This window comes from Esox lucius, chromosome 4, assembly GCF_011004845.1.
Source record: "Esox lucius isolate fEsoLuc1 chromosome 4, fEsoLuc1.pri, whole genome shotgun sequence".
NCBI lineage: Eukaryota > Metazoa > Chordata > Actinopteri > Esociformes > Esocidae > Esox > Esox lucius.
The window spans coordinates 64809-82938 of record NC_047572.1 but is presented as its reverse complement, the minus strand read 5'-3'; the positions used below and the strand labels follow the sequence as shown (position 1 = coordinate 82938).

The 18130-nt window shown below is 42.2% G+C and overlaps 1 protein-coding gene across 8 annotated transcripts in view; it reads right to left on the bottom strand.

The window, feature by feature from the left end:
• The window catches only part of pcdh1b (protocadherin 1b), a 353309-nt gene that overhangs the window by 329139 nt on the left and 6040 nt on the right, over positions 1-18130 (bottom strand). For all 8 annotated transcript variants that reach the window (XM_029119484.2, XM_029119483.2, XM_029119482.2 and 5 more), the window contains exons 2-3: positions 11173-12001; positions 7103-9289 (exon numbers count right to left, since the gene is read on the bottom strand). In XM_029119484.2, the coding sequence (XP_028975317.1) occupies positions 7103-9289; positions 11173-11997 (3012 nt within the window). In that variant the 5' untranslated portion in view covers positions 11998-12001. The remainder of the gene's footprint in view (positions 1-7102; positions 9290-11172; positions 12002-18130) is intronic.

The window sequence follows — 18130 nt, the reverse complement described above, 5'->3', positions numbered from 1 at the left end:
TAATATTATTTAAGGACAGAACTCAGTGTGTATTGAGTGTGTAATGATTTTCTACTCATATTTTCTGAACATCGCAAAAGGCGTCCCACAGAATAAATTATTGGTCCAGCTCTATTCACTATGTAAAAATAAGTATGAATTCCAGATCAATGGTCTTTACTTCTGTGATCCAATATTATTTCTGTAATATTGTTGAGCAAATGTTTTTGTTAATGTACAGCAAGAAAAGGTACTATCTTTAGTATACTAGTGGTAGCTAAAAAGATTGAATTTAATTGAAATTCAAGTTTGTGATGAAAGCACCAAATGTTGGACAGAGGTAGATGCATGCACCCTAACAATTTATAGATATGGAACCAATCCACATTTGGCCACTGGGGATATGGCAGCTAAAATTATTTTTATGCAAATGCATATGCATTTAGCTTCCAGTCAATATCAATATACCAAGTTGATCATGTTATCTATTAAATGCAAATGAAATGCAAATGAAAGTTAATAATCCTATAAAGATTGTAAGTTGCAGTACCACGTCTAAATGCACCAGCACCCATATGTAAAGTGGATACACTGCCGAATTTGCAGGTTTTCCCACTTACAAAGCATGTAAAAGTCTGTAATTTTTATCATAGGTACTCTTCAATAAAAATCCAGAAAATCACATTGTATGATTTGTAAGTAATTAATTAGCATTTTATTGCATGACATTAGTATTTGATGCATCATAAAAGCAGAACTTAATATTTGGTACAGAAACCTTTGTATGCAATTACAGAGATCATAAGTTTCCTGTAGTTCTTGACCAGGTTTGCACACACTGCAGCAGGGATTTTGGCCCACTCCTCCATACAGACCTTCTCCAGATCCTTCAGGTTTCGGGGCTGTCGCTGGGCAATACGGACTTTCAGCTCCCTCCAAATAGTTTCTATTGTGTTCAGGTCTGGAGACTGGCTAGGCCACTCCTGGACCTTGAGATGCTTCTTAGGGAGCCACTCCTTAGTTGTCCTGGCTGTGTGTTTTGGGTCGTTGTCATGCTGGAAGACCCAGGCACGACCAATCTTCAATGCTCTTACTGAGGGAAGGCCCCATCCATCCTCCCCTCAATACGGTGCAGTCGTCCTGTTTCCTTTGCAGAAAAGCATCCCCAAAGAATGATGTTTCCACCTCCATGCTTCACGGTTGGGATGGTGTTCTTGGGGTTGTACTCATCCTTCTTCTTCTTCCAAAACATGGCGAATGGGGTTTAGACCAAAAAGCTCTATTTTTGTCTCATCAGACCACATGACCTTCTCCCATTCCTCCTCTGGATCATCCAGATGGTCACTGGCAAACCACAGACAGGCTTGGACATGCACTGGCTTGAGCAGCTGGACCTTGCGTGCGCTGCAGGACTTTAATCCATGACGGCATAGTGTGTTACTAATGGTTTTCTTTGAGACTGTGATCCCAGCTCTCTTCAGATCATTGACCAGGTCCTGCCGTGTAGGACCTGATCTCTCACCTGAGATCTTGCATGGAGCCCCAGACCGAGGGAGATTGACCGTCATCTTGAACTTCTTCCATTTTCGAATAATTGCGCCAGCAGTTTTTGCCTTCTCACCAAGCCGCTTGACTATTGTCCTGTAGCCCATCTCAGCCTTGCAGGTCTACATTTTTATCCCCGATGTCCTTACACAGCTCTCTGGTCAGGCCATTGTGTAGTGGTTGGATTCTGTTTGATTGAGTGTGTGGACAGGTGTCTTTTATACAGGTAACAAGTTTAAACAGGTGCAGTTAATACAGGTAATGAGTGGAGAACAGGAGGGCTTCTTAAAGAAAAACTAACAGGTCTGTGAGAGACGGAATTCTTACTGGTTGGTAGGTGATCAAATACTCATGTCATGTAATAAAATGCAAATTATTAAAAAATCATACCATGTGATTTTCTGGATTTTTGTTTTAGATTCTGTCACTCACAGTTGAAGAGTACCTATGATACAAATTACAGACCTCTACATGCTTTGTGAGTAAGAAAACATGCGAACTCGGCAGTGTATCAAATACTTGTTCTGTTTATTGCCCATATTGTGGTCATTTGGGTATGTCAGATTAGCTCTACTGGCAATTTCTCACCCTGTGTGTATCATTCAAAATAGCAGACTTTGAATCATTGCATAACAAGTGGCAATGTATCATATAGACATAGCGCAGTTGGTAAAGCATTGCACTTTCAAATCCAGCGTGGGTTTTATTTCCATGAAAGGAAGCTCATTTGACCACCTGCCCGATATGTAGTTGGTCCTCCACGTGCCGCCAAAAGAGTGCCGACCTGCCCGAGGCCTGGACCCTACAAGGTCCCTGAAGGTATATATTTTTATTTTAACTACCCTGGTCATATCAGCAACACCCATGCATAATCCAAATGTTGCTCAGTTTTGCATTTTCCGTTGCTCAGTTCCGTTGCTCAGTTTTGTAACATTCTGTTGCAGTAACAAACCCCTTGCTAGTTTTTTTTTTATCATGGAGAGGTACTGTATATTATAAAGCAGCATTAAGGAGTTAGCCAAAAAGACCAGCAGCGGTGAGGGTGTAGTTTTTTCCCCTCCTATACTGCCAGATTAGCAACATCATTGTCTTGTAGTAGATGCTAGCTTTAACTGTTATCCACTGAAGGTGTGTGGAGGAGGTATGAACACTGTGGACTGCAGCTTTCTGGATAACAATGCAGGGGTTTCATAGCACAATCAGGGAGCCCTACCAACAATATTTTAAATGTGAGTGCCTGGATTAGCAACTGTTCCACTTTCTGCGTGAGTTTAAGTGCATAATATACTAATGTTTTACAGTATAAGTCTGCAGAAGGGAGTCACTGTCTTTATCTTTGCAGAAAACAACAAGCAGTTGTCCAGATTATTAACTGCTATACCTTTGTAACAGTGGATTGTGTAACGTCACATTGAACAGGATTCCTTGAGGTTGTTTTTAATAACATTGTAATTCTGTATTCTTACCATGTGGCTTACCATGTGGCTGTAACAGTCTTGAGTCTGCACATGCATGTATGTCATAGACGTCAATATGCAATGGCTTCCCAATAAATCCACCAGTGAAAAATCCCTGGCATTTATATATAAGCTTGAAATGGCCATGGCTTAATTATAAAATAGCAGACAATGAAGGTGTCATCTACTTGCATGTGACATACTTGCATTACCCAATTTCTCTGAACTAGGTTGCATTGACTCAATAGAACTTTTGTAAAAGATATGCTGCTGACCAGCAGACATTGCTCTATGCAATGGTCTGTGGACCTTAGTTTGGGAAAGCTTGGTCTAATTACCTCAATAATCAAAAATACATTTAAAAGTTTACCTATTTTAATGAATCAGTAAGTAGTTATTTTTGGTAGTTTATCAAAGTTAGCTGGCAAAATAATTGATCCAGTTTTGTCATATGTCGTATTGTCATTGGCGAGTGTCATTCAGAGTCATAGAGTTTATGATTAATCAAATGTGGGCCCTGTATGTATGAAAAAGGGAGTGACACATTAGCTAACCCAAAATAAGGTTGGTCAGAATCTGACTTCCATAAAAGCTTTGACCATTACCAAAGGACTGTCATATAATCTACAATTGCATGATTATGCTCATTTGTATAATGTACTTGGTTCTAAGAAGAATAGTGACACTGTCCACTATCACCTGAAGCGGCAGGACCAGTTCTAACGAGGAACAGGTAGAATGAGTGAGCGAGAAATGCCAGAAACGACTGTCATGAAAGGTGGAGGTAGGTTAATGGACAGCAGTGAGTCAGGGGAGGGAGGGAGAAAGTGATTGTCAGAGAAAGAGTAATAACATTACCTCATTCCTAGGCGAACTTCAGGTGGAAGATTTATTTCAGTCTGAAGCAGACGTGGCGCGACCTCTACATTGTTTTGACTCAACTGAGGGGGCTAAAGAAGAAGCTCCTTTATTCATTCTTACTTTCCTACACTCTGTGCCTTTATAGGATGCCAAAACACCCTTGAAAACCATAGCTCACACACCGCCTTCATAAAAAAAGGGAGACAGCATGAAACTGTTCACCACCACAACCATTAGGCAAGTTTACTGAAGCATGTGAGCACAAACACAAGAAGCATCACACACACCCACGCGCACACACACACAAGTTTAAAACCCAAATACACAAGACACAGTATTTCTTTATTACAGTCCCTACAGAGTATTTAAGTGACTAGGGAGGGATTGAATTGATTACTGCTGTGTCGCACGCTTGCGTTAGTGGGACAGGTGCTGGGTATGAAGGCATAGCAGGGAGTTCTGTCTCCGAATTAATGAATATACATCATACACGTTTACATCAGAGAAAACAAAGCAGCGAGAAGTGCAATTTGAATGAACTCTGTGAGTCAGCGCATGCACGCACCCACACACACACAAAAACCCACTGGTCATCCAGTCTCCTTGGAAACAGAGCAAGCTGAGAGGAAAATCAACGCACTTAAGCAGCACAGATGCAGGGAGAATTTCAATGCCAGGAGGTCGGACTTGTGGAGGCACAAGCAGTCGTATCGAACAAAAAGGATCAGGAGACTGTTTGACAACCTCTCACCCTTAACCCCCCACACAAAACGTGACATTGGCCACTATCATCACCTGCTCCCTTTTCCACTTTATTTATCAAGCTTTTTTTTGAGAGGTTTTGAGAGGTGTTGGGAAGTCTAGCTGTTGGAATACACCATAATTATTACGTTTGACATGAAATAACGTGCAACAACATGTAATACACACAGAGACGTGTTGACTTGGCTGAAGGAAAGAGGGGTGGCTGCATGAAGGCAGGGGGTCAATCTTTCCTGACATTTGTATTCCATTTTACTATGAAAAAGTTGGAGCTTGAGGATTTAGTGACTGAACTTATCTGATTTAAATTTGTATTTTTTTCACAAATATAATTGTTAAGGTTTGCATTATAAATGTACAGTATGAATTATAAGAATAATATTTATTATTATTATAATTCTTATTATATTAGCAGATATAGCATAGTGCGGTCTATATGCATTATAAATATGAATGTTGTTGCATTCTGTGTTAAAAAGTAAAAGAAAGTTAAAATGTTAACTGGGCAGAGGGAGTCATAAGTTAAAACATTAGCTACAGTAAGTGCAGTGGTACAGGGGAAGTGTGTCCAAAGAAAAATACAATTATTTTTGACACCCTGTCAAGTCAAGCCAATGTAAGCCATATTGGATTTTACCATGCTACATGGAATGTTAATGGGTGTCAACAAACAATGATGATGGAATACTGTACCTTTAGCATTCATTTCCCATTCACAGTTTTATTATACATTTGGCCAGGCCCAAAAATCCACAGCTCAACATCAATGCCCATGGAATGCACAGAGATAGTGATTAACATTTCAACATTTTTATTTAAATAAAACTGTATTTAGTCATAGAAAATGGTGTACACAGTGTATCGTAAGGAAAAATGTTTTGCTAACAAATGAGTGAAACAAAAACAGAAGAAAAATGTAAATGTATTGTCAACATGGGGAACCTGCAGCTTTAAACAGCTGAACTGAGAAACATGGAACAATGACCCAGACAGAAAATGATGGACAGTGGTAAATATCAAATGAAGCTAAGCATGACAATAACTGTATTCCAATTTGGTGTTTGTATGGGTGTGTGTGTGTCACACATGCATTGATTGTTAGAGAATATTGTGGGTAAATGCAGGTGTCCCTAACAAGGACAACTGAGTGGCTCAGTTATTCATAGAAAATGAATATGTGCCATTTGAATACCAATCACTCAGGGAACTGTTTCAATCAGAATCAACACGTGAGTATAACAAAAAATGCAATACCAAAAATAGTTTGTTATTCACATATGTACAACTTGCATATTACTACTTCATATGATTGTCTCCAAAATCCTCAGAAATAGGCGGAGGCCCAACGAACAGAGCAATCTTGTTTTTGGTATACTCTCCAAAGGACACTACTGAAAAACACAATCAACATCTGCCAACTCTTCTTCTGTTCAGAGCCTCTCATTTCACAGTAGATGTGACATTATTCACAGCTTGTTGAAGCCTTGAGTCCATTACTCATAAATGTGACATACCAAAGCTCCTAACATAGAAAGCTCATTATGAGCATGAATTTTACAACCCCACATACAGCTCCGGGGGAAAAATTAAGAGACCACTGCACATTTTCTTTCCTTTCCAAAAAAGTTGAAAAGGAAAGTTTTGAGTGAGGAACAGAACCGTTCAATTAGCAGTGGTCTCTTAATTTTAACCCTTCTGTTCCTCAAAACATTCCTTTTCGACTTTTTTGGAAAGGAAAGAAAAAGTTGCAGTGGTCTCTTAATTTTTTCTGAAGCTGTATGTACATTAAATAAAGCAAGACACTCGGTGTACAGGCGACCGGAGCCAGAATAACCTACTATTAATCTGTGCAAACAATTTACTTAAGCGCAAATTAATGAAGAAGGAATAATTAAAGTAATTATTCAATGGCCTGACAGGATGCGCAGCAGCAGGGTTCAAAATAACACAAGGGATCTGAAAGGATCTTTAGGTGTGCTTTTCTTTTTACTTTGTTTTTCCTTACCCCTTTCCATGTTTCCTTTTTGTCTTTCTACTGGTAGCAAAAAATACAACGAAATGTTTGAGGAATTAATATTTGATCCCGTCACATTCAAAAGAACAAACCCAATTAAACCGAATTATTTCCAAAACACAATATATGGAGTAACTGTCCAAGGGGCAATGTAGGTACTCAACCAAAAGAGGTGATTCTTGCAACAAAAAACAAAACAAAAAAATACATAAGCTCCTTCATTTAAACCCCCTCAAAAGGCGAGATATAATATTTATGCATTAGGTTAAAAGTGTAGTGAGTCCATTTTAAGGTACGAAAGAAAAATGGAATGGCAAATATAAACATAACAACAAATTAAAACAGGAGATGAAATGGTTTGCCGTGACGGATCAGTGCAGCTTTGGCAGCCGATCTCTGTAAACAAGTCCCATGTCTACCAAACCTTGTTGGTCCACATAATGTTCCTGTTGTACCCTGCTGTGTTTACAAAGTAGTCGCCTACCTGTTTGCTGCTGTATTTCGGTGGGTTGGCCTTGTAGCTGTAATCCGAGTAATGATCAGAGCCTGTCGAGTTGTTGTCGCCTGTGCCCACAAAGGTGTTGGTGGCAGGCAGGTCCTGAACAGCTTGGTGCTTCTTGGAGGCGGAGGGAGACTGCGGCTGCAGCTGGATGGATGGTAGTGGGGAGTTAGAGCGGTAATGTCTGCCCAGGTCAGGGCTGCCTGGGGGGTAGTTGAGAGGCAGGTGGATACGGGGACTGTCATTAACACTATCATTTATGAGGTTGAATTTAAGTCCCTTCTGGAGGCTGGCCTCCTCATCCTCCTCCAGTGGCTTGGCAGGTTTGGGCGCCTTGCCCTTTCTGCCCTTTTTGCCTTTGCCATTCTTAGGTCCTGCTTTGGGGGCATACAGATCCTTGCTCTCCTTCTTACCCGCCTGGTATCCACTCTTGGTGTCCTTCTGCAGGCGGTGTCGGATCACCACCACCACCACGATAACTAAGATAACTCCAGCAATGCCTGCCAGGCTGCCGTAAAGGATGTTGCTACGCTGGGCCAGTGCGTAGTTGGGGTCTCCGGCAATGTCTCTATCCAGAGGGGTGTAGAGGCTGTGGCCGACCAGGGACTCTATCAGGGTGATGTTTCCGATGGTCTCATTGACGAAAATGTGGACCAGGGCGGTGGTGTGGCGCGGGGGTTTGCCTTTGTCACTCACCTTAACAACCAGACGGTGGAGGCCATTGTGCTTGCCGGTGAACTCCTGTGCCAGGGTAATCTCTCCATTGCTTGGCGAGATATGAAAAAGGCCATAGGGATTTCCGCCAGTGATGCTAAAGACCAGCTCAGCATTGGGTCCACTGTCAATATCCTCTGCTTTTACTACTTCCACAGTGGTGTCCGGAGTGGTAAGAGGAGGGAGGTACTTATATGAGGAGTTGGAGGGCTTGGTGACGTAGGGGGCGTTATCATTCTCATCTAAGACATTGATGGTCACTCCAACATAGGAGGATCTGGGCGGGTCACCTGCATCCACAGCCTTGAGACGGAAGGTGTAGGTGCTCTCCTTCTCACGGTCAAAGGAAATACTTGAGAGGATAGTGCCTGTGCCATTCTGGATGACAAACTTGCCATTGTCTGGCTCCACCGAGAGCTGAACCCTAGCATTCTCACCTTTGTCTGCGTCGATTACTGTCACCATGCCGACAGGGCTGAGCGGAGGCATGTTCTCCAAGACAGAGAAGCTGTAGCCACTCAACATGAACTTGGGGTCATTATCATTACGGTCCAGCACCTTAACAACCACAGTGGCCGTCCCTCTCAGGCTAGGCACGCCCTTATCGGCTGCCGCCACGTGGAACTCATAGCGTTCCTTGTGCTCACGGTCCAAAGTGTTTCTCACACGCACCTCTCCTGTTTTTGGGTCAATCTCAAACAGGCCCTTAGTTGCCGAGTCCATTACGATGCTGTAGGTCAGCTCTGCGTTAGAGCCACTATCTGCATCTGTGGCCACCACATCCAGGACCCTATCGCCTGGCTGGTTTTCCTCAGCAAAGTCCACTTCAAATAGGGTAGGGGAGAAGACAGGCGCATTGTCATTCATGTCCATAACTTGCACCTTCAGTGAGTTGGTGCTGGACAGAGCAGGGTTGCCTGAATCCACAGCAACTATTTCAATCCTGTAGTCTTTAATACGCTCATAGTCCAGCAGGGTCGTGGTTTGCAGGAAGTACTTCCTCTTGCGATCGTTGGCTGACTCACTGGCGGGCCGCAGCTGGAAGGGAACGTCCCCAGCCACCACGCAGGTAACCACAGCGTTCTCTCCTTCATCACGGTCTGACACCTGCACCAGGGCCACAGGAGTACCTATAGGCATGTCCTCTGAGATGTTGGCCACGCCATCCTGGTGGATGACCAGACCAATGCCACGGATCTCAATGGCGGGTGCATTGTCATTCTGGTCCTTGACGTTGATGGTTACCAGGACTTTGGAGCTCTTGGAGTTGGGGCCACGGTCCTTGGCCACTACAAAGAACTTCAGAAAACTCTCCTCCTCACGGTCCACCAGGCCCTTGACATATATTGTGCCTGTAGCGCGGTCAATGCGCAGCAGCCTCTGGACAGCATCAGATGCCTGGTGCAGGCTGTAATCAATTTCACTGTTGGTGCCCGTGTCAGCGTCATTTGCTCTGACCTGAGGCGGGACACACACACAATAAAAATGTTTTTAGTTTTGTGAATCTCCCATATTCAAAACCTTGAAACAATTATTTGTAAATTGTGTAATTGCCTCTATTCTACATTTTATTAAAATGTGGATTCTAATGATAGCTGATGTTAATGCTTTGTGTAATGCATAATGGACTATCAAAACTAAGCATGCACAACCCCACATAAACATCTAGTGATTGTCACATGGATCATTGACAACTAATGGGGAAATGACAGATAGTGTTAATGTTCCTGTCATTATCAAAAGTCACATGTTCCTACAAGGGCCATTATGAGGAAATTGAGGAGTGACAATGGATCATTGGCAATGGACGGGCTCAGACCTGCCTATAACTCATGCCAAAACAGCAATGTCCCATAGGCTACCGAAAACAGACTTGCGTTATAGTAATGAATACATTAGGATACAAGCCAAATTTGTTACCTATACATGGGGGAATGTCAACTCAATAAATTTGGGTGCTAATGTGTTTTATCCCTATTATCATCACCATTACACAGTAGAAATATAGGTATATGCGAGTAGATGAGTTAATTTGGTATAAATGGACTGGGCAAATACGTAAGTTGTCATTTTGAATGGATGATAACCAAGATTTCTGTTAAACTTTCAAAGCCAACCTTCTTATTGGCCCTATTACATTAAACATCATGTATGACATATCACATCCCCTTATGGAATAGTTTTAACATGTCACCTTCTTGAACACACCTTACACAGCAATGTATCACTTACCCCAAATGTTACTCAAATAGAAGTACTCAGCCCACCCATTACTGAGTCATGCATGACTTAATCTGACTCATTCATAAGATTATCCATGGGGCTTATTGCTATTATTGCTCTATGTGACTCATTCCATTTCATCCGCCACAGAAACCCCAGAATTAATTTCACTTAACAGGAATTTGGAGAGTGTTTCTTTGAGGAAGCAGACATTGTTGATTGACAAGTCTGACCCGCTCAAGTTGTCAAATTAGAATTTTTTTCTGCCCTTGGTGTTCATTTTTCACTGCTCCCATGAGTAAGACCATGAAGGGAGAAAATATTCTTGAACTGCCTCTTTGAGACCAACTTGAGTGCATAGACTAATTGTTGAAGAGATTGACAGTATTTAGTATTTATGTTATGCCTGGACACTTTTCCTTAAATTGCTCCTGGAACCCTGCCAACTGTAAGACTTGCCTTATTACCTGTGTTTGCACTGAAATTCAATATGCAATTCTGAGAACCTGTCAATAATTCACTACTGTTTTGTAAACCCAGTGTTTAAAGTGCCATAAAGAGGAAGAAGAAAAATCAATTGACTTGAAGAGAATATGATTTGCTTTCCTTAACCTTAACACTGTAGTTTTGTACATTTGGCAGGGTCCCATAAGAAATAGATGTTCCTAATGTAAGGGTGTTTGTCAAGCAGAGAGGCTTGAGGGCTCTTATGATATCAATGTGAGCTAGTTCATCAATTCCTGTCTGACCAGTCTCTCCAGCATATGTAATTTTTTAAGTATAAATTTGGTGTGAGAAGTAGTTGAATAGCTAACCCAAAAGGTCTGAGTTTAAAGACAAAGTGCATGTTTTTCTAAATGAAACTACTTGTTTATGCTATTTGAATAAAAAAAAACAACCCGGAGCATGAAATCACAGTTCTTTTGATGTGTGCAATGCTCTAAAAGAGGGAGAAACAGTGACTGTCTGTGTGCGAACATACATGCACATGCATGTAAGTGAGTGTTAGTCAGCCTCTACCAAAGAGTAAAACATTATTTTTTGAAATGAAGAAAATATAAAAATGGAAACTATATACATATGCATATGTACTGTAGTCATGTTTGCGTGAAATGTACCTGCAGGACTGAGTGTCCCATAGGGCTGTTCTCAGCCAGATTAGCCTCGTAGTGGCTCCTCTCAAACTTGGGAGCGTTGTCGTTCTGGTCAGTAACAGTCACCCTTAACAGGGCGCTGCTGGCACGTGGTGGTGTTCCCCCATCTACCACACGGAGGTTGAGGTCATACGAGTCTTTCTTCTCACGGTCCAGGTTGCCCATAACGATGAGCTGCGGCAGCTTCTCATCTGTGTCCTCTGCAACCTGAAGGCTAAAGAGTTGGTCAGCGTCGGGCCCAGCACTAAGCGAGTACTCTGCCACACCATTGTGGCCCGAGTCCTTATCGCTGGCCATGGGGATGGGGAAAAGGGTCCCAATGTGTGTGTTCTCCGGGATGGTCAGTGTGAGGATGGGTGAGGTGAACTGCGGAGTGTTGTCATTGACGTCCTGCACCTCAATGCGGCCCTCAATCAACCGTGGTGTCTGGCCCTGCATTAGGTCTGTGATTGACACCTCAAACTCTAAGAAGCACTTGTCACCCTCAAATATGTTGCGACAGTCTGGCAGCGTCTCACGGTCAATGGGGATATCAGTGGTGTAGATGTCGCCGGTCTTGCCATCCACACGCAGGTAAGGGGCGCCCACTTCTAGTTTGTACAGGTGGCCCGAGTCGGGCAAGCCCTCGTCCGATGCCAAGCTGCCGATCAAGGTGTTTGGCGGCTGCTCCTCAAGCATCCTGTAAAGAATGTCAGTGGGGGCAGTATAACAGCAAACCAGCAGCATGGCGGCAAAAAACAGAACGTCACCCCACCTCAACGCCATCACTCCGCCCAACTGGCAAAGCATCGGTCTGAAGAAAGAAAGACACAAACAAACATGATTAGAAAACATCACACTATGTAAAAAGTTCAGGAGTAAACAAAAATACATTTTAAAGACAATTGACTTTTAATTAAGAGATGTTCACTTGGGGATTTATGACAAGACTTGCAAACAACTTTAATGCAAACAATTCTGTAGAACACATTCAATATGTCAGAAAAATGTCTCAAAAGACTTTGAGCAATGTCCAATCCCTGAAACAAACACAAGCTATTATCCCAGTAGGTACGTCAATGAACTTGGGCTTGTTTACATTACGGTATATTTTCTGAGATATAGCAAACAACACTCATGACACTAGATTATCTTGCAGACATCGGTAGCTCGAGAAATAATCTTCAGAGGTAGCGTGCGCCTCATTTTCGATAGAGCCCTGTGCAACTATGTAGAAAAATCTGTCGGAATGATATCAAGTACTGGGCATTGATCACGCGTATCAAAAGATTTTCTTGTTATCTGATGTACGTAATCCTCCAGAGTGGTACGTCAGGCATGCTCTGATTGTACATGACATGTATTACCTTGACAGTATTACTTGACTTGTATTTTCAGTGGTGTTACTTGTATTTCTGAGAGATATATGTATGCTCCGGGTACGTGAAGACACGTACACTGCATTTGTTTAGAAAATGTCACCCTGCTGAACTCTGTGAACCAGAGAACTCTGTGAACTCGGTGACCCATCACTTATACTTGTACAGTACATTCAATTTGCCTCTTAGCACATTTAGAATTGCCATTGTGCCTGCATTTTTTGTTGCACATACATGTCTACCTCAGGACCTCATTGCTGCTATCTCTGCATCTCAGCGGCACATGCTACCATCACTCCATCATCTGCGTGGCATGGAGGCAATGAGCCTGTGACAATGCTGAGGTGGTATGGATGCCCAGGTTAATTTGATAGCGGCCTTCAGCTGGGCAGGTTGTTGGGTCTGGTGTATCTCATTTTCATCTTGACAATACCACATAGATTCTCTATGGGGTTCAGTTCAGGCGAGTTGGCTGGCCAATCAAGCACAGTAATACAATGGGCAGCAAACCAGTTACCATCGTTGTAACTGTTACCATCGTTGCCAAGTCCTGCTGAAAAAGGAAAATCAGCATCTCCATAAAGCTTGTCTGCAGATGGAAGTATGAACTGCTCTAAAGTCACCTGGTAGATGGCTGCATTGACGCTGGACTTGATAAAACACAGTGGAGCAACACCAGTTGATGACATGGCACCCCAAATCAGGCCTCGACAATAACAAGGCCAGTAAAAAGTCATGTCGGGACTAATCAAACTAGCAAAGAATTTAAAAAAAAATCTGCCCACTGCTAAATTTTTATGTAAAATAATAATTGTATCATAAACTCGACATCCTCCAGTTGTTTCATAATATGGCACACGCACAAAACTACCTTGCAGCTCCTTTCGTGCGCTGCTGACCAGTCAAGAGTTGAGCAGTGATGTGACACGCGGCTGTCTGGTCTGGTTTTTCATTAAAACATTTAAAAACTTGCGCAAGTCACTCAACTGAAGAAGGCAGTGAAGGATAACTACGAGCTCAAACGAAAGCACATTTTTTTTACCTCAGAGCAAAAAATAATTGTTTACACGTCAGTGGAACTCAGATGCACTGTCGTCTGTCCTAAGTTCCCGGCTAGAGCGGACAAATGTGGGTCTTTTTACAAAGGCACTGACAACTTTCGCAAACAATCCCCGACCAGCCATGCCAATAGCAAACAGCACCTGGTCAGCATGACAGCCAAGGGGGTGGCTGACAATCCGTCTTCAGGGCCCTTGGTTGTATCAGGAATTTAAATGCAGATGCCCATTGGGTGATTGCACGACTTAACAACCGCATACCTAGTAACTGACGGACCGGCCCGTCGCCTTGTTCGCTTGGGTGAATGAGTTAGTGTTTTGTTTGAAAGTCAGTGTTTTGTTTGAAAGTCAAATGCATACAGCACTCTGCAAACAGACAGCCCATTCAGCAATGACCTTCTGTGGCTTACCCTCCTCGCGGAGAGTGTTAATAAGTGTCTTCTGGACAACTGTCAAGTCAGCAGTCTTCCCCATGATTGTGGTTGTGTGTACTTAAGGCCCAGGGAGATAATTAGCTGATCAGTGCTCTTCTTAGGTCGACATTTCTGTATTGTAAATATTTTATTCTAATATTTTGAAATACTGGATATAAAAATGTTCCATGAGCTGTAAGCCGTAATCATCAAGATAAAAAAATGTAAAAGACTTGAAATGTTTCACTTTATATGTAATGAATCTAGAATATATGAAGGTGTCGCCTTTTTGTTTGAATTATGGCAAAAAATGAACATTTCCATGATATTCAGATTTTTTGAGATGCACCTGGACTAGTTAAATTTCTGCCCTCCTCAATTTGCCTTATTGCACATTTAGTATAGCTCATCTACATATTATACTGGTAATATACAGTTGTGTCCATAAGTTTGCATACCCTGGCAGAAATTGTGAAATTTTGGTATGAGTGATCGACGATACACAAAAATAGCTGCATGGTCGAGTTGCCATAAAGAAGCCTTTACTGCGCTAATGCCACAAAAAAGCCCAGTTACAATATGACCGACAACACCTTGACATGCCTCACAGCTTCTGGCACACTGTACTTTGAAGTGACGAGACCAAAAGAGCTTTATGGTCACAACCATAAGCGCTATGTTTGGAGAGTGGTCAACAAGGCCTATAGTGAACCGAATACCATCCCCACTGTGAAGCATGGTGGTGGCTGACTGATGTTTTGGGGGTGTGTGAGATCTAAAGGCACGGGGAATCTTGTGAGAATTGATGGCAAGATGAATGCTGCATGCTATTCAGAAAATACTGGCAGACAATTTGCATTCTTCTGCATGAAAGCTGTGGATGGGACGCTCTTGGACTTTCCAGCTCAACAATTATCTTAAGCACAAGGCCAAGTTGACCCTCCAGGGGTTACAGCAGAAAAAGGTGATGGTTCTGTAGTGGCCAACACAGTCTCTTGACCTTAATATCATTGAGCCACTCTGGAGAGATCTCAAACGTGCGGTTCATGCAAGACAAAAAAATACTTTGCATCACCTGGAGGCATTTTGCCAAGACGAATGGGCCTCATAGACAGCTATTACAAAATACTATATATGTATACAAAAGTATAAATGTATACATATACTTAATACTTGTAAATGTTCTGCACTTGTCTATTTGCACTTGCTAACTACATTGCGTTGTACTTTACTTGTACTGTTCAATGACAATAAAATTGAATCTGAAAATCCAGTCCTATTACTGGCTTTAATATCAATATTGATTTCAGCAAAGACCCCATCCCTGGGTCACAGCTAAGGGAGCCCAAAGTCCTTGCAAGGCCCAATATCCACTAAACCCTGAGGGCTCTAAGAGAATAACACCTGTGTTTAAAGCATTGTATTTTGTCATCTGCTATGTGCTTTGTCTGTTCTGTTTCTTTTCTGTTTGTTTTTAATCATTGTACCTAAACTGTATGCACAGGGCCCAGCTGAAAGAGAGACCTTGGTCTCAGTCTGTGTTCCTTGTTGAAATAAAGGTATAATAATAATAAAATAAATAATGCTAGGATTATTCTTTCTAGAATTGTATTCTCTCTTGTAATGTAAGCAATCCTAAAAGCACCCTGTAGACTAAGGGGAATGATAAAGATAATTATCTTGCCACTGTTGCTTACAGCTTATTCTGGACTTTGACAAGATAAGCTTTTCCAGGCTATCCAAATACAATTTCCCTGTCATATCTGGACTTCTTTCTAAATTAAGTATATGCTACTAAAAGGCTGCAAGCTCATACGGTGCCAAATGTTGTAATATAGCTAAAGTGCTGTAATATACTAGTGAAATCTATTTTCACTCCACCATGGAAAACTCTCACGCTTACTAGAAACGGGCCAAGAAGAACACAGGTCACTAGGGGTTAATCTGTGGAGTTTCGCACGTCCTTGTTTCTGAAAGGATTTCTTCTACTCACGTCCCACCCCAACCCCAACCCTGTCCTTCTCAGACTGAGTATGGATTAGCATGTAAAAATTCATCCCTCCTCCTCTTATTTCTTAACTTCCATTACTCTAGCTTTTAAATGTCATAGCTGTTAAAAAAAAAATCTGTGACTGAACATGCGTGCATACAGAAGCATATGCCTTGACCTGTGTGCAAAGGTGAGTACAGTGTCTGTGTTTTGTACTTGCATGTGTGTGTGTGTGCATGGGAGTCTGGTCCCTTTGTTTCTTAGGGTATCTTTAATGAGACAAAGGAATTGGACAATGAAAGTGAGCGTATGAGGGGAGGAAAGAAAGACAGAGAGAGGCAATGCTTTTGTAATCTTCCACTGGCCACTTAAGCTATTGAACATTATGAGGAAAAACGGTCCCTGTACCAATCTTCATCATAGGAGAAAGGGGGAAGGGGGTGTTGAGTGCGTGACTGAGCCTCCTGAGCCACAGCACCAGATAACAGGGACATCACCAACCTCCACATTCACAGAGAGAGGGTTTGAAAGATTTTAAAATACATATATAAATAAAGCCCATATATGTTTAATCCATTATGGTTAAGGTCATGCTGCTTTGATCTTGTACAGGCCTCTCTAATGTCCATTCAACATTATGCCACCCGCTATCTTTTCTCTCTATCATTCAGTTTCTGCCTCCAACACTAATGAAGCAGAGTTGGGTGGAGATCAGTGGGCCGGAGAATCTTTCCACTCTACCCCACAGCCTAAACCGGTGAGACACGATAGCAAAGCCACATAACACACATGCATGGAGGGCTGAGAGATGAAGCAAAAGACAGATTTGTGTTGGGGTTGTAAACACAATGACAGACGTTGCAGGGCAGTTTTATTCACTGCATGAAGTAGGATGTATTAAGATTAGAAATGACACACTCTGGCACACAGACTTTCACAGAAACAAAAATAACACAACTAACCCTAACCCAAAATTTTTTATGTAGGCTACTCAAGTTCATACCAAGAGTCCTACATATACCTAGGGAGGAGATGTGCTAATGATGTGTAACGGTCTAACGACAGCTCCTATTTTCCCCACTGATGACACTCACACATACCTAATTATAAAATGTGGAAGAAATTGTGTTTGTGTGTGGTAAATGTGGAGGTGCTTTTTGGAAAGGTGCTAAATACCTCACCCCGGACTGAGTCTTGTCAGTCATGCGGCAATTATTTCACAACCCATTGAGGCTGGGTAGAACAGGCTGAATAGAATGTTGTTCGGTAGGTGGAGGAAAAACAGGCTGTCTCTAAAACGCCATCCTTTCAGCCGACTTAGCTCATCATGGACCTAGAAAGGCCAGAGTCTGTGATTGTTAAAAAAAAAGAAAAAGGTACGAACCTAACCATTTATCATTACCATGCTTTAACAGATATGTTTAACTTGACCCTTCAGGTTGGAAATACATTTATGTATAATCATATTATGGGATATTATAACTATGTAGGTTTAACTGGATTCAGTGATAAATGGTGCTAAGACACTGGAACCCACAGGTTGCATCCCAAAGGGACTTTGTTGGCCCTGGTCAAATGTTGTGTACATTAGAGTGAATATGTTTCCATTTGGGACACGGACTCTGTGCTCCTGGTGGCCTTTGGAGAGGGTCACAGCACAGCGAAACAGGCCTCGAAGGGAGATCCAAACATGTTCATCACATCCTTTCCCACACTCTGGACTTGCACTGGAACATTCTCATCGAACTGTGAATGTGTATAGCATGAATGTGGGTCAGGGAATAGACTGCATGTTTGTGTGTGAAAAACAGAAGACCAATAAGAGAAGAGATGAGAAGAGCAGCAACCCTAGAGTGTGTACAGAGAGAGAGAGAGAGGAAATAGGTAGAAAGGTACATCTTTCTAATTTGTAATGTAAATATGTTTCCTATGAATAGCCCCATAAATAGAAAGTGAAATAAAAAGGGAGAGCGAGTGTGTGTTTATGTTCATACCTGTATATGCATACCTCTGTGTCTGAGTGACTGGTGACAATGAGAGGGCTAGCTGAAAGGTAGACGTTGTGATGTAAATTTAACACCCCGGTTGCTCTGATTGGCAGGG